General features: G+C 33.4%; 2 protein-coding genes across 4 annotated transcripts; one reads left to right on the top strand and one right to left on the bottom strand.

Moving 5' to 3' along the window:
- Nucleotides 1-673: 673 nt before the first annotated feature.
- LOC145591957 (mitogen-activated protein kinase kinase kinase YODA-like) lies at nt 674-10,617 on the top strand. Of its 3 annotated transcripts, none has more exons than XM_081648436.1 (12): nt 674-724; nt 4,098-4,838; nt 4,975-5,670; nt 5,957-6,044; nt 6,284-6,346; nt 6,572-6,732; nt 6,843-6,918; nt 7,189-7,248; nt 7,334-7,441; nt 7,670-7,909; nt 8,739-8,830; nt 9,823-10,617. In XM_081648436.1, exons 2-12 carry the CDS (start codon nt 4,285-4,287, stop codon nt 10,271-10,273), a joined length of 2,589 nt encoding a protein of 862 aa, XP_081504562.1. In that variant the 5' UTR covers nt 674-724; nt 4,098-4,284; the 3' UTR covers nt 10,274-10,617. The 3 variants fall into 3 exon arrangements, with proteins under 3 accessions (XP_081504562.1, XP_081504568.1, XP_081504566.1); XM_081648440.1 differs by lacking the exon at nt 674-724 and adding an exon at nt 1,121-1,272; XM_081648442.1 differs by lacking the exon at nt 6,284-6,346.
- A 60-nt stretch (nt 10,618-10,677) lies between these two features.
- On the bottom strand, nt 10,678-14,315 carry LOC145591970 (short-chain dehydrogenase TIC 32, chloroplastic-like). The gene is made up of 8 exons (XM_081648448.1): nt 14,111-14,315; nt 12,722-12,953; nt 12,428-12,507; nt 12,075-12,228; nt 11,865-11,943; nt 11,687-11,771; nt 11,176-11,222; nt 10,678-11,071 (listed from the first exon to the last, which is right to left on the bottom strand). The coding sequence occupies exons 1-8, from the start codon at nt 14,223-14,225 to the stop codon at nt 10,910-10,912; spliced, it is 954 nt and encodes a 317-aa protein (XP_081504574.1). The 5' UTR covers nt 14,226-14,315; the 3' UTR covers nt 10,678-10,909.
- Nucleotides 14,316-17,915: the final 3,600 nt, after the last annotated feature.

Raw genomic sequence — 17,915 nt, 5'->3', positions numbered from 1 at the left:
TATTATTATTATTGTTATTGTTATTGTTATTATTATTATTATTAATATTGTTGTTGTTGTTGTTGTTGTCGTCGTCGTCGTTGTAATAAGAGGTTAAAAGAATGAAATTTGGCTTTATATCATTAGCAATATCATTAGACGTAAATTAAGAGCTGAACTGAACTGAATTTCAACGGAAGAGAACAGACCCTTAATACGAGTATTAATATTTAATATATTACGTAATCCGTGATAAGAAAAGGTCACATTAACATAATACGAGTACTTTTTTTTTTTTTTTTTGAAATTGCTACCCACATAATACGAGTACTTATACACTAAGTAATCCGTAGTAGTATGAAAAGGTGACAATTAACGTGATTCAGCCGAATAATTTAAACATTTAAACAAAACTTTAATTTAACACAAGCTTCTTTTTTTGAGGCAATTTAACACAAGCTTCTTGTAACTTTTAAGCTTATAACTTAAAACATGATTATTGATTAATCAGACAAATTAATGCTTTTATGTGTGACTCACTTCACTTTCTTCTACCGTTGGTTAATATCACCTGACGTCACATAATCCTCCAATCAACGTAGTAGATGATGTCAAAATTCTCCTTTTTTTTCAATTTATTTTTATTTTTATTTTTATAATTGTCGTATTTCTTGGGTCAGGTTATTTCTTCTTGCTCAAATCAAAATACAACACTCAAATTTTCTCTCTCCTCTACAATCACCAGGTACCTTGTTCTTCACTGATTATCAAATGTTATAACTTCTATCAATTGGGTAATTTAATTGGATTTCTGGGTTTTCAATTTCCCTACCTTATAAAAAGTGGGAAAAATCTCTTATGAATAGTGTGAAGACAATAATATCCTCAAAATGTTAGTTTACATATATGCCCTCAATTCATATTAGATTAATTACCCTTTTATTTTTTCCTCTTTTGTTACTCTTAAACGCTCCTCCTATCTTCAAAAAAAAAAAATCCCTACCTTATAAAAAGTGGGAAAAATCTCTTATGAATAGTGTGAAGACAATAATATCCTCAAAATGTTAGTTTACATATATGCCCTCAATTCATATTAGATTAATTACCCTTTTATTTTTTCCTCTTTTGTTACTCTTAAACGCTCCTCCTATCTTCAAAAAAAAAAAAAAAAAAAAAAAACGCTCCTCCTTCCCTGGCGTCCTCCTCTGCCTGTCTCCTCTATTGAAGTGACTTATGAGTTCTCCATTGAAGCACTTAGCAAGCTTTCTCTCCTCCATTGAAATAGTTTATGTGGTGAGGCAAATTTGTTTATTCATTTTTTAATTTAAATTATTGAATATCAAGTTCACAATCAAGGTTTGTTAAGTTTATTGTCTACGTTTTTTTTCATTAATTTTAGTACTCATATGCATGCATCTGAATCAATTGTAGCGTATATTACGAAATTGACGTTTAAATTTACTGGCAATTGCAATTTAATTCCATAATTTCTACTTTTTTCACTTCTCTTGTCTATGGTTTGATTGAATTTTACAACCCTCGATTAATTATTAAATTGAGACAAATTAAATTAATTGTAAAAAGGAGTTTGATTAGGAGACACCATTGTTGTCTAATATGGATACATGAGATATAGCCAAAAGAAGGCTCTCCAAGAATAGAGAACGTAATTGCTAGCCAAATCAATTAGTATTTGCATTGCAAGGAGCTGTTTCTTTGGAAGGGCTAATTGGATGAAAATATATGGAAGAATTCAGTCCCACGATAAAACCTCCTCTCTTATCCTGTAATGTTTCAATTCAATTACCTTTATAATATATTTATGTTTTGTTCTTTATTTTTTTGACTCAATTTTGATGTTTTTGTATAGAATTTATGTTTTGTTCTTTACTGTTTTTGGCTCAATTTTGATGTTTTTGAGTCAAGTTTGATCAACAGATTGATCTTAAAAGCAATAGAAGGAAGTACGGTTGCCAAAATTCTCGAACAATCAGCATGCTCAAAGCTCCTAAAACCTTTCATTAACACTGAAATGGAAATTATTATACTTGTTCAAAGTAAAATTGGTGTAATTATGTATGATTTATTTTATTTTATTTTTGTGAATATGGACTGGTACGGTTTTGACTTTCCCTTTTCTCTATTTATTATGTTCATCTCTTGACCATGATAATACTCTTTGGTCAACAAGTGAATGTCAATGACTTGTGGTATGCCACAATGGAAAAGGTGATATATGAAGCTCATGGAACTTTGGCTCTGATCTTTCTTATCAATAATTTGTTCTTTACTGTCTGTCTGTTATAATTTCGTTTAGTTTTTGCAAGTCTTTTTAGTTTTTTTATAGGAAAATAAGTCTTTTTAGTTTTGTAAAACATTATTTCTGAAAAAGTATGCTGTGACAATAAGGTTAAGAGTCAATAATAAAAATAATTTATTATTTTTACCAAGTGCTAATGATATTGGTCCTGTGGATTGGCTTTCTTATACATATATATTCGTGGCTGATTATGAATTTTGCATTTTATTCAATTGTGAAGATATAACATGAATATATATGTAGATATTCAAGCTCATGTATATGTCAAGCACATCAGTCTCATATATATTCTAACTAATGTTCTTTTGTGACACTTACTATACTTTTTCAACATTTAGTATGCATAATCACATACGTACTAACTTTCACTTAGAATTACTCCCGTAGAGCTCCAATAAATAAGAATTTTCAACATTATAAAACAATTTATCACGAACCTTAATAGTGTTACAAATCGGCTAGCTGTTTCGCGCGTATCGCGCGCGTCAGATCCCCTAGTATATGAAAAAGGTTGGATTTTTAAATTGTTTTGATCGAGTTGATGTTTGACATGTGAGTAAAATATAAATTCATGGGTTATTTGATTTACTTTGATGTTTATTTGACTTGGGAATTAATTCGATTATTAAGGTTTATGATGATTGTTTTTGTTTTCTGACTTGGTCTGCTTATTAATTTTAAGGGTTAATTATGTTGGAATTTGTCAATGTTGTGCTTAATTAAGTTGGTATAATATTTTTATATATAAATGTATTGTTTGTTTAAGAATGTAAATTGGGTAATATAAGGATGCTGAGATAAAGATGTGATTTTGATAACAGGTTCATTTTTAGGCTTTAATGCTTTATTCATTACACAAACTAGTTAAGGTAAGTGTTAAATGTTATGTTTTTGTTTGTGTGTGTATACAAAACTAGTTAAGGAAATTTTGTGTGTGTTCCTGGAATCCGGGGTTAGGTGTACTCGGGAACATAATAGACATGCTAGTGTGCGTGTTAGGAAATACCGAATTAGTGTGTATAAGCATGATAACTTTTACCTTTGTAATGTAGGTTACTTAAATTTTAGTTTGATCATAAAATCAGCCACTTAAGAGTTTGATTCAGTATCAATTCACTGAAATTGGTAATTATTTAATTAAGTTAAAATTTCCTTCCTTTGAGGGATTTTTGGAGTATTTAGTCTAATCTTGTACATAGGTGTTTGTTGTTGTTGTCAAAATTAAGATTAATTTTGCTTTGTGTGAAAATATATAGAATGTTCGTAAAAGTAGATATTGAAGATCCCCGGGGATTAGTTTATAGGTGTGTCAAAGGTCTCACAAGCAGATTGAGAAGAGTATTTCTTACTGTTTCGAAATCTGAAGTGTTGAGTTTGTTAAAAAGTGCATGGGAGTGAAAGCCTTTTGCTATGATTTGACGGTCTGAAATTCTGAATATCTCTACAATACATTGAGTCATTGATAGTGACAAATAAGGGAGGTTTTTTAATTAATGGTGTGAATCTTCTAGTATTGAAGCTCCAAAGTTGCTTTGTTTGTAGACCTTTATACTTTTGTTTCAACGTTTTGTGTGTGTTTGTGTTGATATGAAAATAAACATGTCGATTCAGTTGCCTGTCTTGGCCAATGATTCAATTGACAGTTGTTTTGTTCACGAAGTTTATATTATGCCATCATCATACTAAGCAATTCTGTATAGGATCTATTGAATCTGCCTTAACGTCCCCCCTTCTGTTGTCTTACTGTAATGTGACAGTATGTATGTTTGTCGTATTAATATCTAAATCTTCTGAACAGAATCTTTGCAAATCATGCTGGAAGTCGGGAAATCATCAGGGGCATTTGAAGTTGCATTTTTACCAGAGCGGCATCTGTATTCTCTTCAATAGATCTCCATTTTTTCACATTTAAGTCACAGTTCTCTCTCTTCAGGGAGTGTACTTAGGTCCAGTAGCACATTGCTGGTGTATATTTGCACATAGATATGCCTATGTGGTGGGGCAATTCGTCATCCAAAAAGGTTCAACGAAAGACAAACAGAGGAAGTTTTATCGATTTAATACAAAGGAAATTAAACATTCGTTCGGAAGAAAAGAAAATTGGTGATGTAGTAGGATCAGGGAAGGATTATATAGATGATTGCTCAGAAAAGAGATCACCCCACTTAGATTCTGCATTATCCCCATTGCAAGGATCGCCTTGCCATTGCTTTACTGTGCATCCTCATGCTCAACCTCTTCCTCTTCCTGTACAGCATTCTCCAGGGGTAGGAGTAGGACATCCTCTTTCTGGACATACCCCATTGAGCTTGGAGTTAAATGGATGCTCTCAGACTTTGCCAAATTCTGATTTTCTCTCTGGACATGAACATAACCGTGAACACTCCTTTGCTGTGGATGCTTGGGGGGATTCTGTTACTGCCTCCATCTCTAGTAATAGCTCAGTTGATACAAATGATCAGCCTGATTCCCAGTTCTTGAGCCCACAGGCTTCCGATTATGGAAGTGGGAATGCAACAGCTATCAGCAGCCCTTCCAGGTAGGCTATATCTTACCAACCTTTTCTTTTTCATCATGTATATGATGTCAAATGGATGATTTTAAATCTTTTAATGATGCCTATTGCTTGTCTTTTTGTTTTTTGATAGAATTCTTATTTTTAACTATGTATGAAGGCACATGGATCATTCCTCTATCATTGCTCGAAGAATCTTGAAGGATCAATTAAAGCAAGTTAACCTGCCAATCAGTGATCATATTCCTTTGAAATCTACCAAAAAAGCATCATTTGGTGCCCAAGTGACCAAACTGCAGATTGCTCCTCGTGCTGGTTTCTTCAGTGCTCCAGACAGCTACACTTCAAGTCCTTCACGAAGCCCAGTAAAGGCTTGTACCCATGAACAAGTTATCAGATCTAGTTCTGGTGTAGGAACACCATGCTCAGATATGAATTTGGTTGGACTTGAACATTGCTGCAATTTGGGTTCTGAAAAAATTTCAGAACCTAATCCTGTCTCAGATCAGTTTTTCTTTGGGCCTCAGAGCGGGCGTACTCCAGAGTATTCTCCATTACCAAGCCCTATAATGATTAGTCCTAGTCGAGGTTCTTACGTACAAAACGGCATTGTGAGTCCATTACATCCTATGGATAGGTTTGGTGATGGAAAGCCTGAGAGTCACAGGCTACCACTACCACCTGCAACAACCTGCAGCTCTTGTCCATTTTCATCTTCACATGTAGGAGTAAATACTCCTACTAATCCAAGAACCCATGTTCGACCAGCAGTGTCAACAAGCCCTGTTTCACAATGGAAAAAAGGACGGCTTATAGGAAGTGGCACATTCGGTCAAGTCTATTTGGGCTTTAACAGGTTTGTCTGTTTGTTAACTGAAGTTTCCATGTTTTGCATCATTAGTTAATATGGTTGGTAGTGGAAGTTTCTTCAATATAGCAACTTTATGTTGAATTCTTTGAATCTCATCCGTTTGTTACTCCTGCTGTACTTTGGGCTCTGGTCATGCATGATCTGTTCCGTTATGTTTTTTTTTTTATTTTTATTTTTTTAATTTTTTTTTTTAATATAATCCTCATCTTAATTCTTGTTTAATCTGACTTCTTGAATTGTTTTAATTGATTTACCATTTCCTGATTGTCAGTGAAACTGGTGAGATGTGTGCAATGAAGGAAGTTACTTTGTTCTCTGATGATTCCAAGTCAAAGGAAAGTGCACAGCAATTAAGACAAGTATGCCTTCCCTCTTCACTATGATATTTGTGTTAATAAATAACTAAGTAAACATATAAAGAAAGCCTATGTCAGTTGTCGAGATTTTTACGGGTGAACAAAATAGTTTCTTCCCCCTTTATACGTATAATAAATAAATAAAAAAAACATTTATAACGGAATAGATGTTCCTTAGTACTTGTTTCATTTGATTTATGTTTCCATTAAAGATTTGGTTGTGCATGTTGATTATATTGCAGGAAATCACTCTGCTAAGCCACTTTAGACATCCAAATATTGTGCAGTATTTTGATTCTGATATGGTAAGGCATCCAACAAATAAAAATAAAATTGCTGGAATTGTTTCTGTTTGGTATATGTTGCTAAGAACCTTGTTTGTGAGGGTTTTTAATGCTTATGGTTAATCTACGCTGCAAACTCAACTCTTTTGCTTTCCTTTTATCTCATCCTGCTGAGTTAAATAATTCTTTTTCTGATCTGGGATTACGTTCTATATTAACATTATACGAGGCTCCAATCTTCTGTAGGTTGATGACAAACTGTATATATACTTAGAATATGTCTCTGGTGGTTCTATATATAAAATTCTTCGGGAATATGGTGAGCTTGGTGAATCAGCTATCCGCAGCTATACACGCCAAATTTTGTCTGGACTTACGTATTTGCACTCAAAAAACACTGCTCACAGGTTTATGTCGCAAAAAGTTTTTTGCTTTCATATGCTTTTACTTGCTTGGTTAGTATGTCATATTTAAACTAGCTACTTCTCATAGTCTGTTGATGGTATGTGCTGTGCAGAGACATTAAAGGAGCCAATATTCTTGTGGACCCAAGTGGGCAGGTTAAATTGGCAGATTTTGGCATGGCGAAACATGTAAGCAGATACTCCACTTCACATTTCTGTAACTCCAGTTCTCAATTTCTTATCTGTTTTGTTACCCTTACGGCCTTACATATGAAGCAAAATCTTAAAGTAGTTAACAATAAATTGTGTTGTTCTCCTTTGATGATTTATGTCAAGATAGACTAGAAGAAAGAAGAATAGGTTAGTTTAGAATATTCTGGTTGGCGACCTGCTGTGATTGTATCCGTGTCTTCTGTACATAAATTGTTGATTTGAAAGACTTATCTGACAACATTGCAGATCACTGGGCAATCATGTCCATTTTCATTCAAGGGAAGCACATACTGGATGGCTCCTGAGGTTAGCACACTTGATATTTTGCTCTGGTTTTCAATTTAAGCTCTGATCAGGGTTTCCAGAATTCATCAATATTGCTTTACTTCAGGTAATTAGGAACTCGAATAGGTGCAACCTTGCTGTTGATATATGGAGTCTGGGATGTACTGTAATAGAGATGGCGACCTCAAAACCTCCTTGGAGTCAATATGAAGGGGTGAGTGGCATGAGGTGTTAATTAATGACAGATGTTTGCATGTTTCATCTCAGAACTATGATCTTGTTCGTACCACTTCCCATTGTAGCGATTTCAAATGATAGGGCGGAGGGTATAAAATCATTTCACTAATTGTGACACTAGTACTTGTGCATTGATCTCTCTCTGGACTCCCTCCCCCCTCTCCTTATATGAGTTTAATCATTCTGGTTTTGCTTTGTTCTGAAGGTTGCCGCACTCTTCAAAATTGGGAACAGCAAAGAACTTCCTACAGTCCCCGATCATCTCTCAATGGAAGGAAAGGACTTTATTTGGCGATGTTTGCAGCGAAATCCGAGAGATCGTCCTTCTGCTATCCAGCTGTTGGGGCATCCTTTCGTCAGAAATGTAACTTCACCTGTAAAAGGCTCAATAAGTTTAGATCCACTCGAGCCTCACTATACAACTTGTGATGCAAAAAGATATAAGGTATGAAATTTGTAGTTGATGGAAATAGATCACATGACAGCTCATTGCTAAACACTACGTAATTGCATGAAGGCTTCCTTTTGTCGCCTTACAATGTAAATATGCATTGTTTATGGATGTCCGGTGCTGTTGATATGTTTCATGCACCATGTTCTGGTCTTTTGTCCTGCAAAGTTCATGAAACAGCTTGAAAGTACTGGATATTTAATAAATTGTTAAATTTTAGTGAAGGGTGATTTGAATTTCTTAGGCCTAATAGGTTCCTACCTTAGCTGGTAGGTGAATGTAAGTCTTGTACATTTGCTTAACTATCCTGCTAGATTTCCAACTTTCTGTGTCTTGATATCCTTGCACGTAAATTGACCAATGTCTTGGAGTAAAACTTTAGTAATTTTTTAATGAAGACGGATATGTTTGGAAAGTATGGAAGATTTTCCTTAGGTAATGTGTTCTTTACCATATGTGATGTCTGCTCAACTTCCTTAAGTAGCATGCATAACCTCACTATGTCAACTTGGTTATATCACTGAGAATATCTATGTACATGGCTGAGACATGTAAAAAGTTGCTATACCTCTTTTTCTCTTTACGAATTGCATGCAATTTGGTTGGCAAGGGGGGTGGGGGGGGGGGGGGGGGGGATTGGTTTACACTTCACAGGGCTATAAACTTATATGAGAGGACCTGAGGGACAGAAACTAGTACAAATCATACTACATGTATGCAATTAGCTTTGATTGTGATTTGGTTTATCGAAAGACTTTCTGCTTTTATTTATTTGTTACCTGCAGAAGCTTTTATATGTGGTAAATATTTTTGGTAATTACAGGGCATGATTCATGCGAAAACAATTTCAAGCTCAGACTTGGAAGGAGTGGCTGTGCAGCTGTCCAGGGACATTACAAATGGATCAGGATCCAGGTTCGTACTTCTCTCCTTGCGTTTTCTGCCTTCTGCTGATTAGAAAGTTGGCATTTGTTTTATAATTATAACTGAACATTGTGATTTGGATCACCTTAGCATCTTGATTATTATTAATGAATGCACCTGCCTATTAAGGAAATTTCACAAATGTTACACCATACCCATTATAGGAAAACAAATATATCTATTTTCACCACAAATACCCAATTTACCCTTACTTTTTAACACTTGTTTCTTTAGTATATAGTTTATACTTACAACCACATGAGCAATTTGCATTTTTTTTTCCCTTTCTCTTTCTTCCTGTTTCCCACTACAAAAGAAAATGTGCCCTCCCCTATGGTACAATATTCAAAGAACGGAAGAAGTATATGAGAGAGGCTCTATTAACATTGACAAGAAAATGACTGGCTTGTAAATTTGTAATTCATATTCAAAATATTGACATGCCAGTCTCCTCTGCCCAGTGTGAGATGCAATTCTCTTTGTTTGAATTCATATTTGCTCTCTCCTTGATTGTGCTGTGATCTTGCCTCAATGTTCAAAATTCTTCATGCACATTGCAACCATGGTTGGATTATATTAGGAGTTTGGACATACCTAGATTATTTAAATCCTTTATTTCTAAACATTATAATCTTGTCTTTTTTATTGTATTTTGTACATATCATTCATAAGATCAAAAATCACCAATGACAAAAAAGGTATTTCCTTAACTCAATGCCGCTTGTAAATTTTTTTAATGGCCAACTAGTTAAGTTGGTATAACAAAAACATATCCATATTACAAACATAACCATGCAGTCCACTTAATTGGGGTGGTGAAGTGATGAAGGGAAAGAGACAACTATTAAAATGAACATTATATTGAAATCACGATGAATGCCCAATTATGACTGCTTGAGATAAATTCAGTGACAATTGATTCTAAATGGAGTACATATTTTCTATAGATGCTGAAGTTCTTTTACTGTTGTATTTCTATGCAGGAACACTCCGATGCCAAAGCATATATCATGTCCAGTTTCTCCTATTGGTAGTCCTCTTTTGCATCCAAAGTCAGCACAGCCAATGTACAGAAGAATTTCTACCATATCCAGCCCTCAGACTGCTTCTGGCTCATTTACGCCTTGCAGGGCTTGCACCAGTGGCAATGTTGCTTTCCCAGTTAAGCATTTGGACCATTCTCTTCCTTATCGAAGGTCCCAAAAAAGTCTATATGCCAGTGGTAACCCCTTGTTCTGCAAAACAAAGCTAGAAACTTTATCTGGTATTCCAGAGGCTTCCCAGACAAATGGAGATATATTTCCATGTCGAAATGACTTGGCTGGAAGTAAATTTGTACAAGGAATTCATCGTGATCCAGGGGAAATTTGTAATCGACAGTCAGTATTGGCCAGTCATGTATCTCAGCAACTCATGATTGATCATCTCAAATGAACCTAGGCCCTGTAATTCTAATTGTCAAGTTCATGCTGTATTGTTTGACAAATTTTTGACAGTCTTGTACTGGGAGAAGGCTTGTTGTATCGCAGGGTGAATGATTTATGTACAGTTGGAGTAGTATTATAGATGTAAGTAGAAATTCTAGGGTTGGCCAAGCTTACAGAAGGAAGATCAGATTTTTTTTGGGATTCTCCTCGTGCAAGGAGCAACATATTGGATAGCTAGATAATTTTTTTAGGCTAGTTTAGCGATTATGATTTGCTGTATGTACATATCAGTGAACAGCCCAATTTTGTGCCAAAGTTGCCAAACAAGGAAGCTTATGATGCCTTGTATTATTTGATTAGGTTCAGTTGCATATCCTACAGTAATATGCATTTACCATAACAAATTACATATTGATGGAAAATCTCACTTATTTTTGCCAGAAATATTGCTGAATAATATCTAGTAACCATTTGAAATCTATGGCAAAAGTTCTAAACAGTGTTTGAAAGTTTTGCACAAGAGAACAACTCATTCTATGATATAGTTACAGCTCATTTGACTTGTAGAGAGTATTTTCAGTACGCTAGACATCAAAACAGCTCATAGCAATAAACTTCATCGCCAACTGAACGTGATTTGGAGCTAGGATTTTGTGAGCTTCAAACTGAATTGCCATAATTCTTTTGCCAGCTCAGCATCTTTCGCCTGGGAAGTTGGCTGAGCTATGTTACTATCCATGAAATATTCGCCGCTTACTCCTTGCACTTGTGGATGTAATGCCACATAACATGATGTCGCAGCACCCTGTCATATACACCAAGACCACAGTTCAGAGATTGTTGTATAACTCTGAATTCTGAAGTATAAAACTCTGCAATATAGGGTCAATAAAAGGCCGGGAAAATTACCTGCTCAACATCTTTAAGCACAAATTTCCCTAGAGAGTGGATAAGTCCTGCATTAAAGCAGAGTGAGCATATAGAAATGATTACAACCAAACCACAAGGAAATAATATATAGTTTATACAAACATCATCTCCTCAGAAATATGGTCTAGTATTGGAGAATGTTCTCGACTTTAATTAGATAGATACAAAATAATATGTTACTCCGTAGTAAGAATAATCTTGATCATTAACTGAAAATGATTAATTACTCCACTGCGAATTACTAGTAAATTTTATTTTCATAGGAAGAAAAACCTTGATTTAATGTATGAAATAACATTGTTGTATTGGTATAAAAAATACTTGTGGAAAGGACCATAATATTATTTTCTAATAATCTCTACCTATGCTTTACACTATTTTCAGAGTTTTAATTATCAGGCTTGGCTTATGAAAGAATGAATGAGAAGATCTCAGTCTCATGTTTTGCCAGGAGGTATAAGTCCAAATTGAGACTAAAGCTTTAAATTACCATTGATGAAACTGCGGTGACGCAGAAGATTGGTTGTGATGGATCCAGGATGAAGTGAATTTGCAGTTATCTGGACCCCTTCCTCCTGAATTAAAAGAGAAATGTGGTACAACAAATTGGCACTTGATAAATGATATAGGCTTATGCATGAAATCATGAGCTGAATTGGCAAAATTACCTTAAGTTGTCTGGTAAGCTCCTTTGCATGCAAAATGTTAGCAAGCTTTGACTGTCCATAAGCCTGCAAGCTGTTGTACCTGCATTTTTAGCAACAAAAAAGTCATAAACCTATGCACAGCAGACCATTGACATACCGAATAATATGAACAATCAAACTACTAGAGTTTACAGCAAAGATGAGTTCTCAAGTATAAGACGAGATTAGTACCCTGACTCATCGTTGATTTTGTCAAAGCGAATTCCTTCACTATAAGCAAACCGATGGGCTTCTGATGAAACAATGACAATCCTTCCTTCCCTGTTGCTTTCATGGGCTGTCTTCTTCATGTCATCCAATAGCAGATTTGTCAAATGAAAATGACCTAGAATTTACATGATTAAGTCTGTAATCAATCAATTACCCTTGGTATCAAGTGGAAATATATCTTAACATTCTAAAGCAGTCAGGAACCACTCAAGGAAATAAGAGAAGAACCAAAAATAGAGATGAAACATCATTGATGGCCTGAAAGTAGAGAGGGAGAGGGATCAGAAAGCAACAAGACTATAAAGACTGTTCACCTAAATGATTGGTTGCAAACTGAATTTCTATGTTGTCTTTGGACAGCTGAAATGGAGTAGCCATAATCCCTGCATTGTTTCTTCAAACAATACGAGTCTGTTAAGCACTAATACTTCAAAAAAATATAAGTGATAGCTGCACAAAAGAGCAATTGGACTACACAACTCCAATGGAAGTTATGTAAGCTAGTATAAAGAACTACATAGTCGCTTTGCAAGTTCTAGAAATTCAATCTCTTAACTTTGAAAAAGTCAAGTGCTCAGGTCAACATTTAATCAGTTCAGTATCCTCACATGAGAATATTGAGGGGCAAACCCGATGACTTGAAATCAGATGAAAACTTCTCCACTGATGCTAATGAGCTAAGATCCAACTCCGTAACATCAATTTTAGCAGCAGGAATTTCTTCAAGTATTTTCTCTCTGAGACTTTTGCCAGCTTCTATATTCCTCACAGCCATAACAACATGAACCCCGCGCAAGGCAAGTGTACGTGCTGTTTCTACTCCAATACCACTTGTTGCTCCTAAAATCATTGGTGTCATAAAATGAAATCATAGTAACATAGATGAGACCATGATTATTCAACCATATTTATTCCTGACATTACACATCAAAGCATAATAGGATTATAGTAGCAGAACTATTTCACAGAAACATGGAAATATAACCTTTCACCCAACTCACAATCAAGTGATGAAAGCAACTAAACAATGCTCGATCACGCTAGTACGAATAATCTAGCAGATAAGGGTCATTTAACACACCATCAAGAATCATGCATCAGTGACAACAAAATAAGCTTAAATTGAGCACAAAGTGTATATACGAGTTTGATAAGTTAGCCCAAATGTCATAACACCGGTACTCCCATAATGAGGGTTATATACAAGTATATAGCATAGAGATCATTGAGTATGCTCAACACTAATGTTATTTCTTCTTCGATCTAACCCCTTGACATAAATTGCTTAACTAATCAGCTTATTGTGCACGATAATACCCCTAAAACATGCGGACTATGCTACATTTATCGCAATTTACTCACTAGACTAACTAGAGTAAGAGGATTTAAAAATCCTATACTATGAAGGAAAAGGAGTAACATTTCAACACAACTTTGTTGCTATTATGAGGCACTCTAAGAAGAAATAAATAATCCCACCTTTACCTGAACTGAAAATAACAAACCCACCTTTTGATATTTACGAGGCAAACCTACCTTTGTATGTAACTATCAGTATGGGTGTACTAGAAGATGACATACAAAGGTAGGTTTGCCTCGTACAAGTGCACAGGTTCGTTCGAGTACTTCGTATTAAAAAATATTGTTGATTTGGATTCTACTGCGCATCAATCTCTATCTCTATCTCTAATAAGTAAATTACACACCGAATAAACCAAAATGTTTCTTAAACTACACTACAATCCATTACATTTTTAAATTTTAAACAGAAAATAGGAACATACATAATTAAAATTGATCATATTATAATTCCAGAAACAAATCATAAATTAAAATTGACAGTAATATAGTATTCGTATGTCTAATCATATAGTACTCCATATTAATAAGTAATCACCCAAAAATATGAACTTTAGAACCATGAAATTTTATAGTTGCATTACATTCAACAACAAAAAAAAAAGAAATCTTATATAAAAAATAAAAAGACAGAATACCAGTAACAATAGCAGTGACGCCATTAGCATCAATTCCATGAGTAACTTCTTTAGCGGTGGAAGCAGCTGAAAACCCAGATGCTCCTTTTCTTGTAAATGGCCATATTTTCATCATCTTTTTTCGTTCCACAAATTGCTAAACCCTGTTAATTTTTACTTTTCTACAATTTCAAGGATTTCTCAGTTAATTACCTTTTTCTTTCTTAATTTATTTTTTTCAAAAAAAAAAAAAAAAAAAAAAAAAGGGGTTTGTGGGTTATGGGCCTAAGGTCTACTATTGGGCCAATGTTGGTTCGGTTCATTAGCCCAATTCATTGATAGTTCTTAATTTTGTTTGTAACAATAAGTAATTCTCCATCCGTTTTTAAATACTTGTTTTGTTTCTCCATGCTTGGAGTTTTAGGAAATATTTGAATAATAATATGGAGGTAGTGGGGGTAGTGAAAAGATTAAAAAATTGTAAAAAAACAAAAGTAGTTGAGAGAATTAAATGAAAGAGAATACTTCCTCCGTTTCTTTTTAGTTGACACGTTTCTTTAGTCACGTTTGCCAATACACAAATTCAACCGTTAATATCTCTATTTATCGATATGCAAAAATTCTAAAAATTTGATATTTTGAAAATATATACCGTGATGAAGAATCTAACAAGATCTCACATGACTATATTTTTCATTACGTATAAATCACAAAACACGGTCAAAGGGAAGTATGTGAATAGTGCTAAAGTCAGGACGTGTCAACTAATAAAAAACGGATGTAGTATGAAATAAATAAAATATCATTTATGTTGGGTCCACAGTCTACTAGGAATAAGGAAATAAAACAAGTATTTAAAAACGGCCGGAAAAAAAAGTGAAGCAAGTATTTAAAAATGGATGGAGTAACAATACGTCAATAAGGGCATGTTCTCATACGTTTATTTTCAGTTCAGTTTAGTTCAGTTCAGCTCGGGTCAGCTTAGTTCAGTTCAGTTCAGCTCCTAATCTCCTTCGCTTATAAAATATTCATTTCAGTTTAGTTCAGCTGAATTCGGTCTATAAGAACATGCCCTATACATAAAGGTCAAATTATAAATAAAAAAAAATAATAATAATAAAAAAAAACTTTAAAAAATCTTCAACTAATTGATTATACGTAGTAGGCAAATATTTTTAATAATCGGATGTATAATAAAATATTATACATTCGATATAAAGTTACCTTAAAATGATCAAAAGTTATCATGTAATATATGAAAATTACCCGGTATATATTAGTTAACTTGATATAAATAAGGAAAAATTGGCCTCAACACTCTGAACTTTGGCTTGGGTGCACTCAGCACCCTGAACTAAGAAAAATAGCCAAAACACCATGAAGTATTAGCATGGGTGCACTTAGCACCATACAAGAAATTTTCCGGCCAAAAGTGGCCGGATTCCGGCAACTTTTTTTTTTTTTTAATAAAAAATGTTTTTTTTAATAAAAAATGTGTTTTTCTTCTTCTTCTTCTTCTTCTTCTTCTTCTTCTTATTATTATTATTATTATTATTATTATTATTATTATTATTATTATTATTATTATTATTATTATTATTATTATTATTTTTACGAAAATACCTCGATTTGCGTGTTGTTATTTTTTTGACGGAAATTGTGCAGGTAAAGTTTCAGGGTCATTTTTACCCTTAATAGATCCAAATTTAGCTCAGATTTTGCAAAAAAAAAAAACGAAAATACCTCATTTTGCGTGTCGAGAAATATCTAAGTAGCTAAGACACGCAAATCGAGATATTTTTTGACACGTAAAACGAGGTATTTCCATTATTTTTTTGCGAATTCATAGCTTAATTTGGATCCATTAAGGATAAAAATGACCCCCGAAACCTTACCCGAACAATTTCCGTCACAAAAAATAACAATACGCAAATCGAGATATTCCTCGACACGCAAAACGAGGTATTTCCATTACTTTTTTGTAAATTCCGAGCTTAATTTGGATCCATAAAGGGTAAAAATGACCCCCGAAACCTTACCCGAACAATTTTCGTAAAAAAATAAATAACAACACGCAAATCGAGGTATTTTTGTAATAATAATAATAATAACAATAAAAATATTAAATAATAATAATAATGATGATGATGATAATAATAATAATAATAATAATAATAATAATAATAATAATAATAATAATAATAATAATAACATATTTTTATTAAAAAAAAAAAAGTCGCCGGAATCCGACCACTTTTGGCCGGAAAATTTCTTGTATGGTGCTAAATGCACCCATGCCAATACTTCAGGGTGTTTTGGCTATTTTTCTTAGTTCAAGGTGCTGAGTGCACCCAAGCCAAAGTTCAGAGTTTTGAGGCCAATTTTGCCTATAAATAATAGTTATTTATGTTTTATTAATAACAGTTTTTTTTTTTTAAAAAAAAAAAACCTAAATTCAATAAAAGTTACTTCGATGTACAGACATTCATTTAATGTATACAAAAGTTTTTGCTCATTTATAAAATATGTATGAAGTAATAACACATTTTACTATGCGTTATGCGAACGGCAACTATGGCTATATAAGAAATTTGATGGTAAAAGGTGGATATTCCAAATATTTTGGTAAAAAGTTGTTAAAAGTTGCTCGTATTTTTTTGGTAAGAGGTTGTAAAGTGGTTAAAGTTGTTAAAATTTTTAGTAAGAAGTTGTTAAAGTATACATGGGCAAATTTGATTGAGGAATAATATTTTACTGAAACATTATAGGTTTTGTAATAACTATGGAGATAAGTTTTGAAGCTCACATCACATTGTGTTAGTGATCATTACCTTCATGAGAAGAAAGGAAGACCCACAAAGATAGGTAAAGACTCTTCAAATAGAAGACAACCTTGGAATGAACCCTAAAAATCTAATCAAGGGGCTCACCATCCATCAAAATTATTGATCATGACCGAAATAAATAATAATACTAAGTAGATAAAAAAATAAAAAAAAAAAATAAAAAAAAAAAAGGAGACAATGATCATTATTATTATTATTATTATTATTATTATTATTATTATTATTATTATTATTATTATTATTATTATTATTATTATTATTATTATATAGGAAAAGTATTGTGTAGAACGGACTCACATGAGTCCAGTCAATTATCAGAGTAGAGATATTATAGTCAGGAATTGATATATTATAGTTGGGAATAGAGTATTTTTATCGGAATAGAGTACTTTTCATCAGGAATAGAACACTTTTCATCAGGAATAGAGTACTTTTCATCAGGAATAGAATAATTAATTATCAAATTTATCAGGAATTATTAAATTATAGTCAGGAATAGAGTACGTTTCATCAGGAATTGAGTAATTTTCATCAAGAATAGAGTATTTTTCATCAGGAGTATACTAATTTTTATCAGGTCAAAAACATAAAAATATTATAGTCAGGAATTAGTATATTATAGTCAGGAATTGGACTATTTTTATCAGGAATAAGACTATTTTTATCAGGAATAGACAAATTTTTATCCTGACTAAAATTTTGTAATTCCTGACAAAAAATCTCTAATACCTGACTAAAATATTCTTATACCTGATATAAAAAATACAATTCCTAAACATTACCTGACTGGTAAAAATATTGTTCTGCTTCACATTTTATCCAAACACATCGATCATCATCACCATCGTCCATCAAATCGAACGGCAATCACAACTCCTCAATTCCTATCTCAAATAATCAATGACAGTAGCAACCCTAGTTTGTTGCAGCATCACTTCCGAAACCCCCCATATGCCTTTCTCTCTCCTCCATCATCATCA

Source organism: Chenopodium album, chromosome 2 (genome assembly GCF_948465745.1).
Source record: "Chenopodium album chromosome 2, dcCheAlbu1.1, whole genome shotgun sequence".
Taxonomy (NCBI): domain Eukaryota; kingdom Viridiplantae; phylum Streptophyta; class Magnoliopsida; order Caryophyllales; family Amaranthaceae; genus Chenopodium; species Chenopodium album.
Note: the sequence above shows the minus strand (reverse complement) of the source record. Positions and strands in the feature narration are given on the sequence as shown.